The sequence below is a fragment of the Bubalus kerabau genome, chromosome 17 (assembly GCF_029407905.1).
Source record: "Bubalus kerabau isolate K-KA32 ecotype Philippines breed swamp buffalo chromosome 17, PCC_UOA_SB_1v2, whole genome shotgun sequence".
NCBI classification, from domain to species: domain Eukaryota; kingdom Metazoa; phylum Chordata; class Mammalia; order Artiodactyla; family Bovidae; genus Bubalus; species Bubalus kerabau.
In genome coordinates this window covers 70607856-70627562 of record NC_073640.1, presented here as the reverse complement: position 1 = coordinate 70627562, position 19707 = coordinate 70607856, and the positions used below count along the sequence as shown (strand labels likewise).

The window sequence follows — 19707 nt, the reverse complement described above, 5'->3', positions numbered from 1 at the left end:
TTTTTAATTTATGAAATTTCCGTGTTTTATTCCTTGGTTAATCAGAGGAATTTTTAGTGCTTTCTCCCTTAAAAAAAAATTTTTTTTTTTTTTTTTTGTATTCTACTTCATTCCCTCTAACCCCACCCCTTCCTTAATCTGGGCCATATATTTACTTCCTCCTTATCGTTGTGGGCACCAGGGTGTTTTCCTTTGTTGCTGAATGCAGTGTATCCGCCCTCTCTCTGCTGTGGCAACCCTTCAGGTGGACACTGGTTATGCCGTTATCATAAACACCTACTGGATGCTGTGCAGTACCTGAAATGGGGTAAGTGTCATTCCAGGCACCTCAATCCTCTGTCTCATCTCAGGAACAACTCCCCAGTCCCTCTAAAGGGAACCCTCAATGCTGTCTGTATTGGCCCCACTTGACAGAAAAATGAAAGCTCTGTGTACTAGCTAGCAAGGCTGAACCTGGATCCACACCTCACTCAGGCGGGGCTGACTAACCTACCCACCTGCCTTGGGAGCTGCATAAAATGATTCCTCAGCCACAAATCCCAAGTGGCTTTCAGTCCACCAGCTGAAAAAACCCCGGGGGGTGGGGGGTGGGGTAGGATTGGGAGAATTTAGTCCCTGCCACCTGCAATCCCCTATCTAGCTAGGGGGCTATTTTACAAATTCACTGAGCCTTTGGGCAAGGGGCTTAATCCTTCTGGGCCTCAGTTTCCCCACCCTAAGTGAATAGGGACCTCAAGGCAGGTACTGGGGAGTCGTAAAGGCTGATGGGAGTCGTTGTTTTCTTCTCTCATGCTCTCTCTGCTACCTTCAGGTAAGCTGTCTCTCTCAACAGTGCCCAGTTTTCTAGTGAAAGCTTTGCTACAAGACCACAAAAATAATAGTAACTAATTACAATGTCCTTCTACCAGCTTGTTGGGGGTGCAGGGGCAGCTCCCCTCATCCCTGTTGCACCCTCCCTTTGTCTAGGATGCCCTCAGCTCATCCTGTCTCGTCCTTTCCCTATTTCTTACTCCTCAGCTCTGGACATCTTGCTACATCACCTTCTAAACGTGTCTCCCCTCACTGGCCTGCTGAGGCTGCTAACTGGGTCTCATGCATTGGAAACTCCAAAGCCAAGCCCAGAGGAGGATGTGCCAAAGCTGTTGATGATCATGACACAGTCGGCCTTCAAATCAGTAACAGCAGCTACCATTTCATGAAACCCTCCAAGGACCTGCCTGGGCTTTTACAACACCCCAGCCCCATTAAGCAAGTGACCAACTTTTACACAGATCCACACTGGGAGAGGCTAAGAATCTGCAGAAGGGAGCACCTGGGAACCAAACCCTGTTCTTTTATGCCTTTTATACCAAAGAGGGCTTCACATAGCTACAATCTTTTCCTCAAATGTGCCCAAGAGTGTCTCATCCAGAAGTCACTGCACTTGCTACCTGCTTGCCAGGTGATGTCTTTCTTAACATCTCTGCTTCTCCTTCCCCATCCAGCTCTCAGGTCAGATGTCATCTAGGAGCTATCTTCCCACCCAGTTCTAAACTAGTATTGCCCAGCCATGCTTCCCCATTCCTGTATCTTCCCCATATATATACTCTATATTGTTTCATTTTTCTTCATACCATTGATTGCCACCTTTAAGTATCTGGCTCATTAATTTCTCTCTCTACCCTCTCTAGAACAGCACTGCTCAGTGGAACATTCTTTGGTGAAGGGAATATTAGCCATTAGCTGCAAGTGACCAGTGAACATTTGAAAGGCCAGCACAACTAAGGAACTGAACTGGTAAGTTTGTTTTAGTAGGTTTACATTTACTCAGCAACACAGGCTAGTAGCTTCTCTGGAATGAGTGTAAGCCCAGTGAGACAGGGGCCTTTCCACCCTGTTTATCATGGTGACCCTTCCCTATAACAGCACTTGGCATTTTGGCAGGTTTGTTCAGGCAGTATTTGTTGACACAGCAGAGCTTCTAAGTGCTTTGATGAACAGTGCACCAAGACATTTGGGCCTTTCAAAGGCTTATGCTTGCCCATATTTCAAATTTCAGGAAATCGCATTGGTACTGGAATTGTGTCCATCTGTAAGTTATCATGGGAAGACAGCTGCTGCTGCAAAGTTCCCATCTTTTACTTGGGAGCCTAAGCAGGTCATGGGGTAAGAGGACCTTGGTTTAAACCCCCACCTGCTTCTTCCCAAACCAGGTCAGGGACTTGCCTTCATGCTCCCACAGGATGAATGGGGCTGTGGAGTTTCTCTAGGGCTGCTGGCTGGAATAATTATAGGACTTAAGAAAGGGACTTCATGCACTTCTAGCCTTTTAATCCCTCAAAAGAAGTCAGTGTTTTTACATACTTAAGTCTTACATGGCCCTCTAACATAACCTTCTCCAAATAGAGCCTGCTCATTCCTTACCAATTTATTCCTAGGTTCCATTTCAAAAAAAGTATCAATAACAAAGTCTTTCCTCTATGTTGAAGTGGTTATTCCTGCTTTAAGCCACAAATATTAAGTTTCTGTATTTTATACTCGGTTGTAACTGCTCAACTCTATTTCAGAGGATACTTTTTTTTTTTTTTTAAACACATTATCTAAAAATAGATAAAATAGGTGCTCATTATTACAAGCTACAGATATTTTCTCCTTTTCAATATTTTTCTCATTTTGTGCTTTAGTGAGAACAATGCTATGTGTAGGTTGCAGAAAGAACCTGTTAACAAAGCACCTAGTGTTCTGTCATTGAGTAGCTCATGTTCTATGGAAACCTATCTTTTAATAGGAAGCTAGAAAATATTCACTGCCTGGGTTAATACAGAGATGCAACTAATTATCTACTTTGTTCTTAAGAAAAAGTTGGTTTTAACATTTCTCTTGGGCCAACTTTACACTTTTCCAGAAATCTTTCCATCTTATTGTTTGTTCGTTCCTATACTTAACCAATACTTACTGAGCACCTATGCTGTGTCAGGGGCTGGTGACACAGCATGAAGATGACAGTCTTCCATTTTATGAGCATAGTTACTGGCAGGACCTCTGAAAGTGGAAGGTCACCCTCCCACCCAATTTCCTTCTCTGGAGACAATCACATCCTATAGTTTCTATATTCTCCCAATGGTAACAATTGGTATATTAATACCTGGTGTATGTTTGCATGTATATTTTTAAGTGGAAAAAAAAGACATTGGTATCCTGTATGTCTGTACACCTTTACATACGTTAAGGTGGACTTCCCTGGTGGCTCAGATGGTGAATCTGCCTGCGATGCAGGAGACCCAGGTTTGATCCCTGGGTTGGCAAGATCCCCTGTTGAAAGGAATGGCTACCCGCTCCAGTATTCTTGGCTGGAGAATTCCATGGACAGAGGAGCCTGGCAGGCTACAGTCCATGGGTTGCAGTCAGACAGGAGTGACTAACACTTTCACTTCACACGTTCACGTTAAGGTATCTATGTTAAAAGGTATAGATTTTTAAGAAACAAATATCTCTTGGTGATTGTTTCATATCAGTACATAAAGCTGGCTTATTCTTCATTCTTTGGCCATACCACATGGCAAGGGGATCTTAGTTCCCCAACCAGGGACTGAACCCACACCCCTTGCAATGGAAGAACTGAGTCTTAACCACTGGACCACCAGGGAAGTCCCGAGCAGGCTTATTCTTTGACAGTTGTTTAAAACACTACAATGGGAACATGTATTGCTGAATATCTACATAGTTTCTTTTCTCCGTATAGGTTTTTAACTTGCCACTTATTTATTCTTATCTATCCAGAAAATGGGCTTTTTTTCTTCTTCATTTCTGACTTACTACTGCTTTTATCTTATTTTTCCTCAGGACTCTTAGTTTTTTTTCCTCCTCAAAAAAAGGTTTGAGTCCAATGCTTAGTTCATTTACTTTCCTTCTTTTTCAGTTAATAGTTTAAGCACTTCAGGTCTTGAAATTACTCCGGAGACTGTACCTAGACCTAGGGAAAGCGGTCCTCAGATAATAGGATTAAGGTTACATGGGTCCTAGAGAGCAAATGGATGGTAACAGAGAACATGAAGTATTCTTGAATCAAGACTGCACAGTATGTGACCACACCCTGATAGGCTGGATTCCTGCCAAAACATGTTTGATAGCCATTCAAGATTATAGACTTTTGACCTTGTCCCCAGGAATGTGACCATTTCAAAGTTCTTTGTAGCACTATTTTAAGATTTCTTTTATCATCCTCTTGGAGCCTGGCCTAGTCTTCAGACTCTCCTGTTTGAAGATTTCCTCATCTCTTGTAATTTTTCCAACTGTTTATTCACTCAACGATTTCCTGAGCTGTAACGTCAGTTATTTCCTAGCAACTGGGGACATGTGAAGGAAACTGAAATAAGGATGCCGGCCTCACTTGTGCTACTTAACATTTGTTCTAGATGTTCAGATAAGATAATAGACTCCAAAATGGAGAAACAGAACCTCTCTTACTATATATTCATACAGTTGACCCTTCACATCTGTCTATACGTCACAATTTTATTGTATTTTTTTAAAGTAGCATGGAGGGCTTCACAAATGGCCTGTTATCCTTGCACAGGGGCCATGCTAATCCTGTGTTGTTCCAATTTTAGTGTGCATGCTGCCGAAGCAAGCACTGTACTGCACCATTTTATATAAAGGACTTGAGCATCTAGATTTTGGTATCTGTAGGAGTCCTAAAACAATCCCCCATGAATATCAAGGGATAGCTGTCCTAATGTGATCAAGGTTTTAGAGTTTGTCTTTCTTATGACAATCTGGTGTAAAACCAGAATGAGACATTTCATTTGTACTATTCAGTGTGGGTCTCTTCAGTCTGTTTTTCTGTTCTGTCAAACAAGGGGAGAGCTAAGATGAATGATCTGCCTGCACAGATTACATTGAGAATCTGCTCTCATATGAGTCCTCTGATGCTGAACACAATGAGGACTCCTACTGAAGGGCTTCTGGTCAGTGGGTTCTGTGACTCCTCATGCCTAACATTGATTACATTCTCAGACACTCTTCAATATCTACTTCTATGATATTGAAAACAGCTGTTTATGAAACCTCTCCGCAGCAACTATTTCCCTGTGATTTCAGAGTTCTCAGATACAATGATTTGATGTAAGAACTTTTCCAAACGGAACACAACTGGAATTTTTTGTCTAGTATGAATTCTTTCAAATCAGGCTATAAGCATTTCCTGCTATGATTCCTGGGATTTCTTCTGTTTGAGTTCTCATATTGAAAAACACATGATGAAAAGGACTTCCTCCATTTGAGGTTTTTCCATGTGAGTCTCCTCTGTGAGCTGAGCTAAAACTAGGTTTTCTCACACTAAACATATTTACTCTTGTTCCTGAAAGAATTATCCTTTGTATAAAACGAATGATTTCCTACATCCCCCACATGTTGGTTTTATAGCCCATATGAGTCCTCTCAGGCTACACAAAAAATCTTGAGAATTTCCTTCTATTCCTCTCAACAATACAATCTTCTTGTACTAGCCTTTTTTTCCTACTAATGTCTATACTAATTTGAGTTGCCACATTCATATTTGCAGGGCTCTTTTGCTTAAATTCTTGACAAACCAAAAAAAATGTAACTGTCCTGCAAGCTTGCCTACAATCATGACCTTCAAAATAGTGTCTTTATTCCATTGCATTGTCCCTCATGTTTGAATCTATATAGATTATGTCTCAAGATATTCCACCCAAGCCACACATATGGTAGGTAATACTTTCTTGAAAGAACATTGAGCGAGAAGGCTTAAGATGTGAGTGCCATCAAATATTTCTCCCCACTTATCTTCACAGCATCTTTTCAAATTAGTGCCTTCTTGAAGATTAATTCCATGTCTTAAGCATTTACCCAGGTTCCTTTCTACTTCAGCCACTGTCTGTGCTGCCGTTTTTGCTGTCATGGAGAGCTAAGACACATGCAAACTGGGCTGTATTAGTGAGGCCTAGCTTTTGTTCAGTTCGTTCTCTGCCTTGAGGAGAGGCACAGCTACATTAGTCCTGGGAGAAAGGGATCACTGAAGGAGATATTCTCTTAACAGTAAGCAGGCCATTCCAAACACCTAAGACTCCCATGTTTTTATGCACTTCCTGGACCTCAGACGGGGGCATACCACTGGCTTCACAGACCTTTACTTGGGTGTTTCTAAGTCGCCTCCTATTCATACTCCATTAATAGAACCAGTCAGGACATGGTACAGTTGCAAAAACATGTGAATTTAGGTGGAAGCTATTAGGTAGTTTTTTGTACGATTCATCTGTTTGCTTAAAATTATTTCAACATAAGAATATAAGCCAAAGAAAACATATTTCCACCCTTCAAAAGTCTTGGCCTTTACCAGACTTCCATGTTACTGACCAATGCCAAAAAGTCCAGAGTAGTAGTACCTCTGTTTTCAGTTCAGTCGCTCAGCTGTATCCGACTGCGACCCCATGGACTGCAGCACGCCAAGCTTCCCTGTCCATCACCAATTCCTGGAGCTTACTCAAACTCATGTCCATTGAATCGGTGATGCCATCCAACCATCTCATCTCTGTTACTGTATTTTAAAAATGAGATACTGATACATTTTAAAAATGTGCATGAAAAATGCATATAAATGCATATAAATACATACATTACAAAGAACAGTCACAAGAAATCCCTTGAAGCCTTCACCTGTGAGCAGTTCTTTGTAGCTTCCTTTCCTGTGCCCTCCTGGTCAGTTACTCAACTGGCCCCATTGGATTCACCTCACATAGAGAGGAGCCAGCTTCTCCCAGCCCTGTTGGTACTCTCTTGGGGGCAGATATTAACCACCTCTTCCCTATCTGCTACTACCGCAGCCCCCTGCCTGCTGGCATCTGTGCCCTTCTGCCCTCAGAGAGCTGTAAAAAGCACAGCACACACCTACTCAAGGAAGATCAAACCCCCCTGACAGTGGAGGCCCCAAACTTAACTTGCCTATCAGTACACCTCAGTTACTTCCTTCCAGCCTAATAGGTAACTTTCCATTCCCAGAATGTGCCACCCTTCTCAGGGTAACCCACAGTGGCGTTTCTGCACCAGGAAACGAAGCTCTTCACTTCTATTCTTGCCCGTCTGCCGACTTTCTGTTCTATAGGCATTGGCTTAATATCTTGGCCCTGCAGTGTCCCTTGACCCCACCTCTAGAGTAATTCCCTGTTGCTCCCTGCTTTACACCATGTTCTTTTTCTTCTCTGTCCATACCACTAGTTAACTGGCCTTTACCCAGTTAGATCTGTGTAGCGTGTTGGTAGAAGGTGCTCCTCTGTTAGACGGAGGAGTCTACAATCAAAGGGATTACACTAGGTCTTTGGCTTACTACCAAGTACATACTTTCTCTTTTTTATATTGCATAGGACACAAGGGGCCTTCTACAAATATTTCTAAGGTCAAGGGGAGACAGTGGAGAAAAAACATCACATAAAGGATTCTTTGTGATGCAGCATAAACATGTTAGGCACCTATCACCCCAGGCCTAGCTTGTAACACAGGATCTTTCGTTCTAGGACACCACCCCTGAAAAGCCAGCTTTTCTGACGTGCAGAACCATAAGTGCCCAATGCCCCCCATGGCAGCTAGATTCAGGAAACTGCTAGATCATCCAGAGATGCATGGCTGGAAGGTCATCATCACCAAAGATGCAGGCCAGGTACAGATTTCACAGCTGGACACTGTGAAAGTTCCAGGTAGTTCCAGAGCCGCTTGCATTAAAGCACAGAGAACAAAGGGGGAACACAAGAAGTTCTCCTTACAAAGCCAGCACACTCTGATACAGAAGTGTCCAAAAATAACAAGCATAAAGAAAACCATCCACCTCCCCAATATAATTTATGAACACTGATGCAGAAATCCTAAAAGTTAATAGACATCAGGACATTACAACAGGGGCACATCTATAATTACGTCACTGTTAACTGTTCAAGTCAGAAAATCTCCATGACCACCTTGGAGGGCTTTGGAGGGGGAAAATTGGGGCTCTTACTAATTTCCATTTACTGGAAAGGGTGAGATGACTGTTCCTTTGTCCAGATAAAAAGTGATACGAATCAAAGCAGAATCCAGAAACTTTCCCTTTTAAGTTAGAGACCAGATACTTAAAATCATCACATTCTCAGCCCAGTGTTTTGGAAGCAGTAGCTGTGAGGAATGTAATTACCTCCTCACCTACCTTGAATGCAAAAGAAGTAAAATAATAATACTTTATACTTGCCAATAATATGATTCCGTACTAAGAAAATTAATTTATAACCTAAGAAAACTGTTACAAATAAGAATTTAGCAGCAGGATAGGTTCATCTGCAGCAACTACGCAGGACTGCAAGGGAGGAGTAACCTGAGCAGATAAGATAGCAACTGGAGGAAATGCCCAACCGCACGTGGAAAGCCTGACCAGCACGGTGAGGGGAGTGGGTCCCTCCTTGTACACCTGTGCTGGAAGGTGACTGAGACCAGTTCTGATCAAATTTCTGAATGAAGTTAAATGTAGTATACATTCTAACAGCATTTTCTCAATGAATCCTGACAAGCTGATGGTAGGTATTCATCTGGTTGAGAACAAATAATAGGTTTTTTAATTAAAAAAAAAAAAAAAAAAAGAGGGCCTACCGTTTATCCAAGATTCTTATAAAGCTACAGTAAGTACAGTAATATGGTGTTTACTAAGATACCGACAGAGATCAAGGGACCATAAGGGGCCAAGAAGGCCTGCATGCAACAAACAGTGACTATGAGAGATGATCTAGATGGTGTTCCAATAATAAGAAAATGGCATTGAAAAAACTTGTGCCCCACACCAATTACACAAGGAACCCAGTACATGAAACAGCTAAACAAAACCCAAAAGTACCAGAATAAAGTATTTGTACAATCTGCCCATGGATGGCATGAAACCTAGATTAGGAATAAAGACAGATCTGAAAGAAAAAAAAATCTGAAATCATAAAACTTCTTTATGGAGACTAAATAAAGGTAGGAGACAGATATTGGACTGTTATCTGCAGTGTTACTATCCATAATATATAGTAGACTCCTCCCCACCACCACACACAAAAGACAAACCAACAGAGGAAAAAAAAAGGAAAATAGAAAAACTCACAAAAGCAAAAGTACAAATAATCTGTAAACTTAGAAACCAAACTGAATATATCTTTTCCTATCAGATCCGTAAACCTTAAAAACAGGACTATAAGTCACCATCTATCTTACGCAGCTATATGTATTTTAAAGGAACTTAAGACAGCAACTTGTTGCTACCGAAGTTTTTCACTTACATCTTGGTTGATTCTACATTCTGTTTCTAGAAATGCTATCTACACAAAAAACCCAACTTGATTGTGCAAAAACTGTATGCAAGGATTTTTTTTTTTTGCAACCACTTGAATGTCCATCAAGAGAAAAAAGTAAAAGTCAAGTCTACACTGCATTTGTGAATGAATGATGCAAATCTGTCTCCACTGAGTATGGTCACACCCCCCAAAACATAAACTTCCATAAAATCTGGCCAAAGCCACACACCAGTTACTGGAGATTACAAAAGGGAAGGGCAATAGACCATGAGTGAAGCAGGGTGAGGACTGCCAACCTGGCACCAGCAAGAGGTTCCCATTCAGCCAAGCAGTGCCCCCTGACTAAAGCCAAGGAAAATGCAGAGCTTGACTCAGCATGTTTGCAGCTATTCCTCACAACACCCCACTAGAGGTTTTCCCCATCCACGTCCTTTGCTAAGACACTAGTTCCTGCCTAACCAGGACTCCCACACCAGGACTCCCATGTGCCTGGTTCTCACCTGAAAAGGTGTCTTGAGGAATTCCTCTCTCCACCGACCACAGCTCTTCCTCTTCCTCTAACTGAGATACCACATCTGGCTTGGAAAGCTGATGTTCTGCCCAAGGGAAAAGAGACAGTGCTTGGGGGTCTGTGTTCGGGAGAAAGTACTTTCCTGCTGTAGCAATTCTGTCCCTGTGTTCTCCCTGGTAGAAATGGCTTCTGGTCTAGGGCAGTGTTGCTAACTTCACCCATCCCCTTTGCCATCTGCTTCCTTTTCTGGATTCTCTTGACTGTAAAGGAGGTAGTGGGACTTGGTTCTGGTCAGTAAAACACTAAGGGAAGTTTGTCAGCTGGGGGCTTATTGCATTTTTCTTTGTTTGTAAAGTGTGCCAGCTATAGAAAGAGAACTAGTCAGGGCTGCCCTGGCTTTACTTTCTGCCTTAAACTTTGATGGACATAATGCTTGGCATCAGTCAGGCACATGCTAACCTAAGAATGACAACTTCACACTAACCATGCAGAGATGGAAGGGAGCAAGGCCTCTGATGATACACCTGAGCTGTCAGACACTGACACCATGTTCTGGAATTCTTGTTACAAAAATAGTAAGCATCTATCAGCAGTTGGAAACATCCCTGATAGGCCCACATCCCTGGTATTGAACACCTCTGAGGGGTGGACTAGGTAAAGTTTCAAAAGTTATATGTAAAGTTGCCCTTTCCCTCAGGCTCCAGGGCCTTGACCCTTGAACTCAGATCCCTGCAGACTGAGCCAAAGCAGACACACACTTCAAAGGCACCACATTCGGGCTGCAAAGCACAAATCTTTATTGACACAGAGGCCATCCTTACCCACTGAGACCAGGTTCCTGTAGTTCTCCAGCATCACCTCCCTGTACAGGGACTTCTGTTCGAGGTCCAGCTTTCCCCACTCATCTGGGGTAAAACCCAAGGCCACATCTTCAAAGGTCACTGGTTCCTAAAACCCACAGGTGCCTGTTCAGCCAGGGCCTGTTGTCACCCATGCTGACAGGAGGAGGAGGAGGGTGACTGACCACATGTAGGCACAATTAACAAGGTGACTCGAGCATTCCAGATATCTCATCACGAGTTCCTGAATTTGAAACAGCAAACCCAAGCTTGATCCTATCAGGTCACAGCAAGTAGGACAACCCATGAGGTCAGAAAACATTGTTCATTCTCTGAAAACCTTTCCACTTCTTAGTAACCTGAGGATTCCAACAGTGATATCAGGTGTATCCTTTCTCCTATGGAATTCCGTGAGCTAAATCACCACACTTCAGCCTTTAGCCTCCATCCACTGGCTATTCTGCTGCTACTTCCTTCACCTATCAGGGCTTCATGCCCATCTCGCTCTTCACCCAGTGACTAAGCTTTAATTCCAAAGTACTACTGAAAGCTAAGTGAAGCCTGATTTCTGCTTACACCTGCCAATGGCTTTCCCCGCTCCGTTTAAAAGATAAATTAGAATCCCCCGCGATTTGTCCTCTATTTGCTCCCTTGGAAAGCTAAGCAACTTGCTATCCCTCTGCTCACTAGGGTCTCTCCTACAGTCCCCCACCCCTTACCTAGATGCTAGGGGGCCTGGAGGCATCCCAGGGAACGCGTGTGCTTGCATCACCCCTCCACCCCCCGCTCCCAAATCCAGCGGTAGACTCTGAAATTTATCAAGAAACCTCTACTCACACGGAACCAATCCGTCGGAAGCCCGGAGGCCATAACTTCCTCTTCCTCAACGAGTCCCGTGGGAGTAGGCAGAGTCCTAAGAAGGTCGAATTTGGGAGGTGGAAGGGGCGTGAGGGTTAGACCAAGGCCCCCGCCCTCTCGGCCCAATCAACAGGAAATGACAGATCTAACTCCAATCTCGGAAAATGCTCTAAAAAGTCGTCTCCACCTGTTCTCAAACACCCAGAGGGGCAATTTCCCAACCTCCTCACCCAGATGGAGTCGGCGCCTTACCCAGCCCGCAAGCGCCCGGATGGGGTCGCCCCGCCTCGCGCCCCTATGGGCCCCGAGTCCCCGATTCACTGCCCTAAAGGCCCCACGGCGGGAGGACGGCAGACGAGGCTGGCTCTGGGCTCCTGCGATTGGCGGGGTAGGGGCCGCAACTGGGCGCTCCCTGCGAAGCAGCACTGGAACACAGCCCCCGACGGGCGCAGGTTTCGCGCCACACTCACCCTGCGCGCGCGCGCCGCACAATGGCGCCTGTCAGCCCCCGGCGAACTGCGTCAGTGCGTCCATTTGGACTACAACTCCCAGAAACCCCCGCGGCGTGGCGCCGCCCACGTTGTGGGCGGTGGACATCTTGGTGGCCACCTCGGGGCGGTAGGCGAAGCCCCGGTCGCGGAAAGAGCGCCCTTGGTGATCCCGCTGGGACAGGAGGAGGCCTTCGAGGGGCAAGTCGGTCCGCTGGTGGGTCCCAGCACCTGCATGGGCGGCGACGCAGGCTGAGAGGGAGGCTCGCCAAGCATCGAGGGCTGCAACGCGTGGGACGAATGGGAAATGGAGAAAGGGAAGGCTTGGGAGGGGCAGGGCCGGAAGTGCTGAGGGGCGGGGCGAGCTTCTCACACCAAACGTAGAGAGAGGAGGGGCGGGCCGGAAGTGCCTTGAGGCAGCGGTCAAGTTGGTCCCCTCAGGCTCAGCAGTCAAGAGTTGGCCTGCAGTGCAAAAGATACAGAAGGCGCGGGTTCGATCCCTCGGTCGGCAAAATCGCCTGGGGCGGGAAATGGCAGCTCACTTCAGTATTCTTGCCTGAAAAATTCCGTGGACAGAGGAGCCTGATGGATTTCAGGCCAAAGGTTCCCATACAGCTGAGCACAAAGTCCTGCTAAGCTTCGGGGAAGAGGATACTATGTGTGTATTCACACCTAAGGGAGAGGAAAAGGGGTCGGGTTGGGACCGTGGGACGTGTTCTGAAAGCGGGACTGAAATCCTCCCGAGCTCCTGGGAGGAAAAGAGGTAAGGGCCTGCCGTGAACTGTGCGGGTGTGAAAATGTTAGTCGCTCATCGTGTCCAGCTCTTTGCGACCCCATGGACGGTAGCCCGCCAGGCTCCTCTGTCCATGGGATTTCCCAGGGAAGAATACCGGAATGGGTTGCCATTCCCTTCTCCAGGGGATCATCCCGACCCAGAGATGGAATCCGGGTAGATTCTTTATGGTTTGAGCCACCAGGGAAATGTGCAGAGGGTGAGCTACATGTCCTCCAGGCCCAGGGAGGGGAATGGGGTCAGGACTAACTATCTACTCAAGTTGTGGAGAAGGGCAGAGCAAGTGGAACCAAGGCAGGAGAGTGGAGGGAGGGTTGTCCACGGGTAAATCAGAGCTGGACGGAGGTTAAAGCAATGAAAGTAGATTTTGTTCAATAAACTTGCAATGGGGAAAGCGGGAGACTCCAGTGTAGAACAGCTCATTTCTGAATACAACTAGAGTAAGTGGGGATTTATGGCCTAGGAGTAAGGGGAGAGGTACCAGTGGATAGAAAATTAGGAGAAGGACACATCCTGTCTGGGGGATTCTAGCTGGATAAAGCTAATGTTTTAAGGAAGACAGGCCAGGGTGATGATGTATCACCTGGGAGAGAGAGTAGGGGTGAGGAATTTGATCAGATATCAAGAGTAGGGGAGTCTTCATAAACTGACTTACGATTCTTGCTCAAATGGGATTCTATGAGGAAGTACAGGTATGGGTCTTATGGGGAGAAGGTTCAGAGTAACCTTGCTAACGTTTGGCTAAGCAGAGAACCAGGGAGTTGGTGTGGTGTGGGGTGGACAGGAAGGCTCCTCTGCCCTGGGTCCTCATCTGTGAGCCAGGTGCCCATGTCTAGGAAATGGAAGAAGTCTTTCCCTGCCCAGGACCTGGTGTGTGCACCTCTTCCTTGAGCCCAGTCCACTCTCATCTTTCTTTGGAGCCCAGGACAAAATAGTCTCATGTCTTCCTCAAAGTCCAGTATCTGGTGTCCTTCCATCTTCCTGAGGTTCCAGGGCCCAGACTCTGATGTCCTGTCTCCTCCTTGGTGCTTGGGACTCTCCTCCTGAGACCCAGGGCCCAGTGCATCCTCTCTCCACTTCGTAGCAGGTTTCAGTGGCCTTATGCCTCTGTTTGAGTCATCCTGTCCATTGCATGCTATGCTTGTTCCAGCAGTTGTACATTTCTGTGGCCACTGTGGAGAATATTCACATGTACGCTGCACATTGTTCATCTTATTTGTTGCAATTAAGACAGTGTGTCTGTTGACTTGTGCATATTAGCATTGAGTCACTAACTATGCATTTCCCTGAATTTTTCTTGGCTGTTATAGCTAAAACAGCATCCCCATTCATTAAATAACTCAAGCCTCTTTCTCATATTTTCACTTAAAAAAATGATGTTCTATAGCCATGGGTAGTAGGACAAGGCAATTAGCCGTATTGTTTTCTTCTGGTTATGACTAGGGATCCTTCTAGTAGTTTACTGTTAATTTGATGGAGGCTTTAACATCTTAAGGAAATGGGCCTTCTTGGAAGTTCTTTCAGTTCTTTCTGTTTGTATACTGTAGAGTAAAAACATGATTTTAGGTTAAAAGGTAATCTTAAGTATATTATTTAAGATTGATTCATGAAACTCATGTTAATACAATGTTTAATAATAAATTGCATGTTTTTTTTTGCCATTTAGCAAATTAAGAATGCTGTTTAATTTGCTGTAACTTGATTACATTAAAAACATTTCTGGGGGGGGGGTCTCCTGGTGGTTCAGTGGTTAAGAATCTGCCTGCCAGTGCAGGGGACGCAGGTTTGATCCCTGGTCCGGGAAGATCTCAAGTGCCGCGGAGGAACAGCCCAAGTGCCACACTACTGAAGCCTGCTTGCCTAGCGCCTGTGCTCCACAACAAGAGAAGACACTGCAGTGAGAAGCCGACTCATTGCAACTGGAGAAAGCCTGTGCACAGCAGCAAAGACCCAGCGCAGCCAAAGATAAATAAGTAAATTAGCATATTTTTGGATGAATGTTAACTGTTACGTATGTAAAATGTCAAAAATGTTACACATCCTACCTAGATGTCCATCAGCAGATGAATGGATAAGAAAGCTGTGGTACATATACACAATGGAATATTACTCAGCTATTAAAAAGAATGCATTTGAATCAGTTCTAATGAGGTGGATGAAATGGGAGCCTATTACACAGAGTGAAGTAAGTCAGAAAAACACCAATACAGTATATTAATGCATACATATGGAATTTAGAAAGATGGTAACAATGACCCTATGTGCGAGACAGTGAAAGAGACACAGATGTAAAGAGCAGACTTTTGGACTCTGTGGGAGAAGGTGAGGGTGGGATGATTTGAGAGAATAGCATTGAAACATGTATATTACCATATGTGAAATAGATCGCCAGTCCAGGTTCGATGCATGAGACAGGGTTCTCAGGGCTGGTGCACTGGGATGACCCTGAGGGATGGGATGGGGAGGGAGGTGGGAACGGGGTTCAGGATGGGAAACACATGTGCTCATGGCTGATTCATGTCAATGTATGGCAAAACCCACCACAATATTGTAATTAGCCTCCAATTAAAAACAAAAAATGTTATGCATCCTGTTTGCATACAGGGCCCTAACCCCTTGTTCAAAACCTTCAGAGCCAGAAGTATTTTGAAATTCATAAGCATTTGAATTTTAGCAGTATAGGAAGGTGAACACACCATACCACATGTGACATCCCCAACAGGTCTGGGCAGCATCTGGGTGTATCTGTAGCAAAATATATAAGGGGTCACACTAAATTGGAGAAAAACTGTAAATAGCTGTGTTATGCTCAGTCACTTCAGTCGTGTTTGACTCTTTGTGATCCTATGGACTGTAACCCACCAGGCTCCTTTGTCCATGGGGTTCTCCAGGTAAGAATACTGGAGAGAAGTTGACGGTTCTTCCTCCAGGGGATCGTCCCAACCCAGGGATCAAACCTGTGTCTCCTGCATTGCAGGAAGATTCTTTACGCACTGAGCTACCTGGGAAGCCCTACACAGCCTTGTCATTTCAGCTAAATTTTGCAGATGCATAATAGGGGAAGAAACTTTCTTCATTAGAAAAGGTTTTAGAATTGTAGAAAAGGCATTGTGGATCATTTATGAAAACGGCTAGATTAGCAATAATAGTTTCATTCAATTGCAGGGTTTAATTTGCACTTCATCTCTCTTTATATACTCTATATAGTTTAACAAGCATGTTTACTGAGATACTGAATAGCTGAAATAGTATTCTTTCATATGCTTTTAAAATTAACGATGCACTATTGGTTGAATAAGATCTGAAACTAGATACTGACCAAGTCACTATAGCAGCTGGTGGCATTCTGTCCACTCAACAATGGACCTGTGATTTGGTCTCCACTCATCATTATTGGCTTATTTCATCACACAGAACATCTCAGAACATCACACAGAACATCTCATGTGAAGGGGAACATGTGTTTAAAACTCATTTAAAAAAAGAAGAGGAAGAAAGATGTACGTTTTTGTCTTTAAAACATGAGCATCTAGGACACTTCTCAGAACTCCTCAGAGCTTGAGAACTTCAGCTTGGAGAAGCAGGAATAAATCAATCAGCACATTAACTGTAAATTATTAGTGTCATAACTGGTTCCCCAAACAGACTTTGGGGTCGTGACTACTACACATTTGTTCTATGCCTGTTCTCCCCAAGATAAAGGGTGAGTTCAAAATCAAGATAATCCAGACTGGGTGTAGCACATGGAGGAAAGGTAAAGAATCTGAGGTCTGAGCAGAGACAGACCACATGCAGCTTCCAGAAGTGATCTGTTTCAAAGAGGAGTATGGGAAGTCCACAGAAACTGGACGAACCAGTAAGTCGGGTTTGGTATCCCTTTCAATAGCTTTGTACCCTGTATCCTATAGGGTGTGTTTGGCCGTAAATAACTGAAAATTTAGCTATCATAAACACCGTTTCCTCAAAAATGAATGTCCTGGGATTGGTTAAGCTGCCAGTGTCACCCAGGACCAGACTCTTACTTTCCCTGTTGCTCTCAAAAGTGTAGGAGTGTGTCACCCTTCCTGGCCACTGGAGGGTAGACAAAGAATAAGCCAACAACCTGCTTACTGCTAGTCCTTTTGTTATTCAGTTTCTCAGTCATGTCCAACTCTTGCAACCCCATGGACTGCGGCATACCAGGCTCCTCTGTGCATCACCAACTCCCGGAGCTTGCTCAAGCTCATGTCTATCGAGTCAGTGATGCCATCCAGCCATCTCATCCTCTGTTGTCCCCTTCTCCTCCTGCCATCAATCTTTCCCAGCATCAGGGCCTTTTCCAGGGAGTCAGCTCTTTGCATTAGGTGGCCAAAATATTGAAGCTTCAGCTTCAGCATCGGTCCTTCTAATTAATATTCAGGGTTGATTTCCTTCAAGATTGACTGGTTTGATCTTGCAGTCCAAGGGACTCTCGAGTCTTCTCCAGCACCACAGTTTGAAATCAATTCTTTAGCACTCAGCCTTCTTTATGGTTCTGAATACCACCAATTTCTACATTTCTCTTTACCTTAGGAAATTGACCTTTTCCTCTCCAATGAAATCTGACCTTTCTTCAGTCTCTTGCCTGTTCACTCTTCTGTTCAATAGCCATGGATTGATGTACACATCCAAAACAGAGGATGATATCTGCTCTCAGCAACCTTAAGTTTAAGATTTCCTGGTGTTCTTATTATCACAAGTAAGATAGGAAACAGATCTAAGGGCTGTAACTACTGGAAAAGAAAATATAAAAATGCTTTTTACAAATAGGTAACGATAGAATACTTGGGCTTCCCATGTAATACTGGTAAAGAATCTGCCAGCCAATGTAGGAAATGTAAGAGGCTTGGGTTCGATCTCTGGGTCAGGAAGATCCCCTGGAGGAGGAAATGGCAACCATTCCAGTATTCTTGGCCTGGAAAATTCCACAGACAGAGAAGCCCAGTGGGCTACTTTGCAGTCCAAGGGGCTGCAAAGAGTTGGACACAACTGAGCATCTGAGCACAACATTATTGTATATACAAAATCCAATTGGAAATTAAAAAAAAAACAAGATTGCAGTAAATGAGGCAATAAAGAAATAAAGGTATGTGAATCAACACACATGTAACATACAAAATCTTTACAAACAAATATATTGAAGATTCACAGATGAAGCATGAAGACAAATGTCTAGGATTAATTTGTTGGGAAATGCAAGGAATCTACAGGAAGATACGTTTCTGGAAAGAATTACAAGTAAAATTGTATAAATGAAGATGAATATCGTGCTCCAGGTTGGGAAGGCCAACTATAAATCGCAGACCATCACTGGGCTCAATACAAGAGCAAGTGGGATTACAGGACCGCAGTGGGCTCCTGGACTTGGCTCTATGCTTCTTTCCTCTTGAAAATGTGATGGAACTCACCACCATCCTCACTGGGAAACTACTTGGATTCAAACTCATTTTCTCTAAGAAATGCCCCCCAAAAGTACAAGTGCCAAAAAATTCTTTTCTTTCCTGTAAATTTAGACTTCAAAGCCATCAACAGCATGCGGTTATAATCATATAACTTTTCTCGTGTGTGTGGTGGCGGCTGCAGGGGTTTCATCTTTTCAGCAAGTTGGCACAATTTTTTTTAATTGAAGTGTGTGGCTTTTTTCAAGCACTTTTTTTTTTTTCCGCAGCCAGAGAGGACTCCTGTAACCCACTATGAAGACTCAGGGGGATACTGCACCCACGTCTGCGTGTGTAATTTGATGAATCCACCATATGCCCTTGGTCCCGTGTACTATCACATCGTATCCTTGGAGCCTGCAATGTCCATCTGTGTCCTCTGTAGCCCCTTGGCAGTGCCTCTGAGACTGCAGCTGAGGTAACTTGGCCCATCTTGCTTACCACAGTGAGTCTTTGCTCCTTGTGGTGTGTCCACCTCCTGAGAAAGGACTTTGAATCAGGTAAGCAAGGGTCAGCCTGAGCCTCTACAACCTGATTACCTGGGATGACTTCTTCTAGGAGTCCCTAAGGGGCTTCCCAGGTGGCGCTAGTGGTAAAGAATCCACTTGCCAGAGCAGGAGATGTAAGAGTTGGATCCCTGGGCCGGGAAGATCCCCTGGCATGGGAAATGGCAACTCATTCTTGCCTGGGAAATTCCCTGGACAGATGAGCCTGGTGGGCTAGTCCATGGGGCTGCAAAGGGTCGGACACAACTGAGCACAGCGGCAGGAGCCAAGTCTATGGCTAAATTGGCTCAGCATGACTAAATGAGATTGCAGAGCAGAAGTTGGTTGGGAACAAGAAAGAATTATTGTGCAAGATGGGTTTTTTTTTTTTTGGCCACAAGTTGCAGAATGTGCAACCATACATTATCTTACATCACATGCAGTCCAGAAGCAAGAGCTCCCAGGGGTGGTTGCAGGCACTCTCCATCGCCTGCTCATCACTCCTCAGTATATTGTCTTGGTTTTTCCAGAGGTTCCTGTCCTCATGGTCTCAAGGTGGTTGTTTCATGCATCACTTGAAGCCATACACCATTTGGCTGAAGATATTGGCACCAGGGAGTGTTTGTTTCCTTTGACACTGTAACAAATGGCCACAAATTTTGTGGCTTGAAACAGCAAAAATGTATCATCCCACAGCTGTGAAGATCAGAAGGGAAAATAGACCTTTCCGGGCAAAATAAACATGTTGGCCGTGCTGCCTTCTTTGGAGTCTCTGGGGAGAGCCAGTTTCTTCGCCTTTTCCAGCTTCCGGAGACTTCCTGCCGGTGGTGCAGCAGCTACAGTCTCGCTCTGACTCTGACCTCTGCGTCATCATCACGTTGCCTCCACTGACTCTGATTCTCCTGCTTCTTTTCTTTCTTTTTTTTTTTAAGAATTGGAGGGTTCTTTCTTTTTTTCTATATTTGCTGTGTTAGGTCTTAGTTACCA

The 19707-nt window shown here is 44.5% G+C and overlaps 2 protein-coding genes and 1 non-coding gene across 8 annotated transcripts in view; 1 reads left to right on the top strand and 2 right to left on the bottom strand.

The window, feature by feature from the left end:
- ZNF274 (zinc finger protein 274) overlaps positions 1-12091 on the bottom strand; it is a 25258-nt gene extending 13167 nt beyond the window's left edge. Inside the window, exons 1-4 of one of the 2 annotated variants that reach the window (XM_055552126.1) lie at positions 11969-12091; positions 11478-11553; positions 10623-10749; positions 9791-9886 (exon numbers count right to left, since the gene is read on the bottom strand). In XM_055552126.1, the coding sequence (XP_055408101.1) occupies positions 9791-9886; positions 10623-10749; positions 11478-11510 (256 nt within the window). In that variant the 5' untranslated portion in view covers positions 11511-11553; positions 11969-12091. The remainder of the gene's footprint in view (positions 1-9790; positions 9887-10622; positions 10750-11477; positions 11554-11968) is intronic. The other variant, XM_055552125.1, reaches the window with a different exon arrangement.
- Positions 4512-4613, bottom strand: LOC129632666 (U6 spliceosomal RNA). The gene has a single exon (XR_008704653.1). It is a non-coding gene; the product is annotated as a U6 spliceosomal RNA (small nuclear RNA).
- On the top strand, positions 11467-19707 carry LOC129631254 (uncharacterized). Of its 5 annotated transcripts, XR_008703947.1 has the most exons (4): positions 12352-12749; positions 14527-14752; positions 18470-18735; positions 19251-19707. XR_008703947.1 is itself a non-coding variant. In XM_055552139.1 (3 exons), the coding sequence occupies exons 1-3, from the start codon at positions 11733-11735 to the stop codon at positions 19297-19299; spliced, it is 708 nt and encodes a 235-aa protein (XP_055408114.1). In that variant the 5' UTR covers positions 11467-11732; the 3' UTR covers positions 19300-19707. The 5 variants fall into 5 exon arrangements, 1 of the variants encoding a protein (XP_055408114.1); XR_008703946.1 differs by lacking the exons at positions 12352-12749; positions 14527-14752 and adding an exon at positions 11467-12203 and having other exon boundaries at positions 18466-18735; XM_055552139.1 differs by lacking the exons at positions 12352-12749; positions 14527-14752 and adding an exon at positions 11467-12203 and having other exon boundaries at positions 18466-18653.